Genomic DNA, 5401 nt, shown 5'->3' with positions numbered 1-5401 from the left:
GATATCTGTCTGTATGCTTAACATTTACATATAAAAATAGATTTCACCTGTTTTACTTGAAAAATGTAAGTATAGACGTATACATGTAGATACATTTTTAATGTTACACAGAAAATGTAATTACTTATTCATACAAAATTGGTTTCTGGCTATTTATGGTTTCTGAAATATTGCCATTATTACGCTCCAAAACAGTAGATCGTGCATGGGACAATTAACTTATTTTTTATTTTAAATTCTAAAAGGGTTAAATTCTAAAAGGGTTTTTTATCATACTGTGTAGAGTATGTAGAGACTACTATTACATGCAATACAAAAACCCATCAACTCACAGTCTTGCTTCTCTCACCCCTTCTTTAACACGGTCGTCTTCTCTTTCTGTCTCCCCTCCCAGGTTTATGGATGATTGCCGCAGCAGGGCCTGGTAGTTTCGAGTGGTGACTGCAGACTGCCTGGGGTGTCGTGACCCCATCACTTCAGCAGCCTCTCTCAGTGAGGCACTGAGGCCCAGCATGGACGAAGCTGACAGAGACAACAGGACTTCCCTGGTGAGGGGGGCCAAGGACATGGCCAAGGAGGCCAAGCGCCACGCCACCAAGAAGGTTGGCAAGGTGGTGGACCGGGCATCAGACGAGTACGCCCAGCGCTCTTATAACCGCTTCCAGGACGAGGAAGATGACGATGCCGGTGGTGACGGGTACTATCACCAGGGTAACTACACCGGGCAGCCGGCCAACGACGACGAGGGCTCCAGTGACGCCACCGAGGGCCACGACGACGAGGATGAGATCTATGAGGGCGAGTACCAGGGCATCCCCAAAGACGGGCAGCCCAGGGACGGGCAGGTGGCCCTGGGCCAGCCGATGTCCGACGGCTTGAAGGACCGGAAGGAGCTTGAGACAGAGAGGCAGGCCGACGAGGAGGAGCTGGCACAGCAGTACGAGCTCATCATCCAGGAGTGTGGCCACGGCAGCTTCCAGTGGCAGCTCTTCTTCACACTGGGCCTGGCGCTCATGTCCGATGGCGTGGAGGTCTTCGTTGTGGGCTTTGTGCTTCCCAGCGCTGAGACCGACATGTGTGTCCCCGACTCCAGGACCGGCTGGCTAGGTAAGGTTCTAGTAAGGGTGGGTCGGGGCGCGTGACTGAACATGCAGTGTGTGATTACTGCTTTGTACCTATGTTATTAAGATCAACATTTTAATCAGCGTTAAATTAATATTGAGAGATACAAGCAGCATGATGTCAGTGATAAATTATATTCAGAAATAATTACTGATTTCCTTGATGCGAATTTACTTAATTAACTTGTTTAATAGTCACAAGCTAGCTTTTGAAAAGGTTAGAACATTCTGTTTTTGTGTTGAAAGCGTAGCATCTTCTGAGATTAAGTCTGAAAAAGAAGGGTTTGAGGATGAAAAGCAGACATGGATACTGAAGATTGGTTGTGGGATTGGGTCGTCATTTGATCAAACTAGCGTCAGATCCGAGAGCATTAAACTGATGTTACACAGTGCTTAGAAGTATAAATGAATTAAGACTACCAGTGCCCTGCTCTCTCTCTTTTTCCCTCTCTTTCGCTCTCTTTCTGTCTTTCACTCTCTCTCTCTCTCTCCCCCTCTATCTCTTTTTCTGTTTCCTTCTTCTTTGCAAAGCTCGGTCCTGGAGGAGCCTTAGGGGCATCATGTGCCATCCTTTGCCACGCTCTGCTTCCACCTCTTTCATGCTCCCTCACTCTCTTTGTCCTCCCTCTGTCAGGGGCTTTTAAGACGTAATCACACGTGGCCGGCCATAGCCACCACTGGAAGGTCCCCAGCCTATCGGGCCTCAGATAGCAGGACTGCGAGGCGTCCCGAGGACGTGTTTTTCAGGTCTCGATCGCCCGCAACATGTAATAAATAAATAAATGACAAAACACAGGCACTGAGACGTGACAGCGGCTCACTTCCCCCTACTGTTTGTTACGAGCGAAGTGTGGCGAAGAAAGGAGGGAAAAAAGAAAAGAGGATGGAAAAAACTAGCTTGCTGAAAGAGTGAGGGATTTTTGTTGTGTGCTGTTCGCGAGCGTGAAATCCATTCTCTGTCTCAGTCCTCACCCACCCCATCTCTCTCTCTCTTTCCCTTCCTCTCTCTCTCCCTCCCTCTCTCTCTCTCTCTCTTTTCTACTTTTACTCTTTCTTCTCCTCTCTCCGCTTCCCCTTCCATCTGTCTAATAGGTCCTGCAGGGAATTATTGCTTTTGTTGTGGCTGATGGTGTCATCATCGGCAGCTTTTCCCCCTGTGTGCGCTCCTAACGGCACGCCTCTTCCCTCCCTCTCTGACGCTCCGCTGAGTGCCAGCACTCCGAGTTTACAAGCATGACTCAAGAGAAATATGAGTTTACAAGAATGACTCAAGAGAAATATGAACTAATATTTTTTTGTCAGATCCATCACCGAAACAGACTAGAAGCTGTCCTTACAGCCATTCCAAACCTTTTTTTTTTGGCAGCTGCTCTTTCGTCTTTGAAATGCACCAGTAGTCGCACTGGCTCCACGGACCTCAAAGAGTGTGCCTGTGGTTACTTGTTGCATAATTTATATAATGAGGACAACAAAAAGGGCTTTAACACTTCATTAAAATGTTAGAATCTCTTTCTTGCCCCTGAAGTCCGTGGTTATTAGACAAATGGGAAGGGTGGTTACATAGTTTGATGTTTATTACACAGAGGTAAGAGACACAACAGTTGATTTGAGTCTTTAAATGTCTGTGTAAAACTAAACATACAGTGTTTCTTACGTACTCATACTTAAATTGCCACTTTAGAATTAGATATAGTGTCTGGCTGCAGAGTTTTTCGTTGAGCCTCACCGACAGTGTTTGATTTTTCTCTGGACCGTGGCTGACTTTGGGGTGGCCTGTGCTGGGTGAGTTCTCGTCTTTTACCTTGATGAGATGACCGCGGGGACGTGCCTAATCACGAGTGCTGTGTGATTAATATGACCTTGCCTAATTGCCCTCTGACTTTACTCTCCGTACTCAATTATGGGATTGGAGAAGATGGCCTGCTGAGATGTGGCTGAGGAAAGCGTCCAAAACAGTGGCGCTGAACCACAAAATCCCTCAAGTGTTTCTGCGAAACTGCAGTGTGGTCATACTGTGTTTTTCAATTGGACCTCATTTGTCTTTGGCGCAGAGTAGCATTCGTCACAAAGGTGTTATCATGTTGTTGCCTCCCCATTTTTTCAATGACTCTTAGGCGGTTTCCTTTTGCACCCCCTCTCCCCCTTCTCCCATCTCTTAGACTTACCCTTGTGGACCATTCTTTGTTTTGAGGATAGGTGTGGGAATATCCAGAGAAGCGACAATATGATATTAGAATGATATTGGGGCCAAAACGCAATATTATTGCGATTCTTTACATTTTACGATACAGCAAGTATTGCGATTCAATTCTGTGATACGTTGTAATTTATTTCTCCCAAAAATTACGTTTCGTATACAGTCCCTGCAGGATCTTGGTTTTTTTTGTGTTAGTATTTTGGCCAAATGTTACTGAATTCTCAAAAACTGCGGTTGAAATTGCAGTGAATTTGAGTTAAATGAAATCAATCGCAAATATTCCATGATTTTGGTTTCTATGATCAAAATGATGCAGGGATTAAGTCTAAAGTACCCTTTCTCCACTCCATTCTTTTGGTATACTGATTTCACTGTGATATCACAAACTGGTGCTGGACGCTGACTCTAGCCTGGTTCTGGCACTGACCAGGTGTGAACTCTTCTTCATCTGCGTTGATTTTGTCCCATTTAGTACAAACTGTTTTGGCTGCCTATACAAATGGGTTTTTTACTGCAAATAAGTTGACAAAATGATCACGATTCTTATGATATTTTTTTCCCCGTCAGAGAGCTTTTACAGTTAATGTCTCGTATTATGATTTATATCCCGTCTGCATGGAGTCATTTATTCATGCCAAACACGCACTCATACAGTTTGTTTTGCCTCAGTGCTGTGGTGGCGTGTTGGTATGCCAAACTGTACCTTACCCCAGCACTGCCTGCGCAGAGCAGAAATAACACAAGTGGAGTGCGAGGAGGAAACAAGACGAGCGGCGGATGTAACAGCATTACAGGAGAGCGATTGGGATTTGAATGGGATGGATGACTAAAACGCTGATTGAATTACGAAATTGAATTAGTGGCTAACAGGATCCCATAGGAATCCTACATGCTGGAGGGGTAGGAGGTGGAGGGGGTGGGTGGGCTGGGGGGTGGGGGGGTTGAAGGGGTGAGAGAGAGAGTGAAGAGGAGGGGGAGAGACAGCTTGAAAAGAACAGAGAGAGAGAGAGTAATAAAGGAATGAAAGGTAATAATGAGAATGACAGAAAGAAACACACAACAAATAAAAATGGGGTACGGCAAAGGGATGTTCATGAGGCATCTTATCAAAAAGTTTAACATGATGCTGCAAGGATATCACTCAGGTCAATGACGAATCATTAAAACGACTAATATGTTTACTGTTCCTGGTGGAATTAATCCGAAATTCACACTGTTTCAACCTGCTTGAGCACGTCTGTGGTTTTCTTTTGCCGCTCTCATGCAGTCTGATTTGGTCATGCTGAGTGAGAATAACTAGCCTTACCCACCCACCTCATGTGTCAGTAATGATTTTGTTTACAAATGAATCACCCCATAATTGTTTGACATTTCAGGAGAGATTGAAGCAGATTGAAAGTGATTTTGACTGTTATGAGGAGGATGGGGATGAGTGTGACGATGAGAGACTCGTAGGCTGCTCTTGACTAGTGCTTCGATATGCTTTTTATACACAGTTGGCCTCAACTAGGTGTATATAAATAGAAATTAACACCACAAAAAAGGAGTTTATACGTCGACACGAAAAGCATTCTTTGAATGAGGTCTTTGCTGCAGTTCACACATACAGTGGTACAAAGTGAACGTTGTCATTAGTGCTGTATGCTGTGTTGCTCGGATATGTTACTGTATGCCTGAAGTGGCAGGAATGCATCATTTTTGTAACCTTCCCTGTAATCAGTCCCATTGATTGACATCTCTGTCAACAGTGTGTCTGTTGAAAGCATTGCCAGATGCACTTCTCAGCACTTCATTTACAGATAAAAGACACACTGTATTGCAGAGTGGATTTAGAAATTAATTCTCGGATTACATCAAGGGTATCACCTGCAGAATCCAGGTATCATGTATTATCCCTTTGCTTCTAATTATCTGATACTCTGGAGTAGCAAAGCTTAGACCTGTTCTCTTACTCTCTGCCTCCTCTCCTAGTCCTTATCGCAGTCTCCTCTATCATATCCTTTTTTTATTTTACCATCTCTGCCTCTTCCCGCATCGTTTCCTGCGTCTCTCCCTCCCTCCCTCCCTCCCTCCCCCCTCCGCT

General features: G+C 44.9%; 1 protein-coding gene across 1 annotated transcript in view; it reads left to right on the top strand.

Moving 5' to 3' along the window:
- Positions 1 to 512: 512 nt before the first annotated feature.
- sv2ca (synaptic vesicle glycoprotein 2Ca) overlaps positions 513 to 5401 on the top strand; it is a gene marked incomplete at both ends in the record, with an annotated part of 24540 nt that continues 19651 nt past the window's right edge. Inside the window, one exon of the mRNA XM_080852911.1 lies at positions 513 to 1107. Within this exon, the coding sequence (XP_080709037.1) occupies positions 513 to 1107 (595 nt within the window). The remainder of the gene's footprint in view (positions 1108 to 5401) is intronic.

This window comes from Sprattus sprattus (assembly GCF_963457725.1).
Source record: "Sprattus sprattus genome assembly, chromosome: 15".
Classification (NCBI taxonomy): Eukaryota; Metazoa; Chordata; class Actinopteri; order Clupeiformes; family Clupeidae; genus Sprattus; species Sprattus sprattus.
The sequence above is the reverse complement of the archived record's forward strand: the minus strand, read 5'-3'. Positions and strand labels throughout refer to the sequence as shown.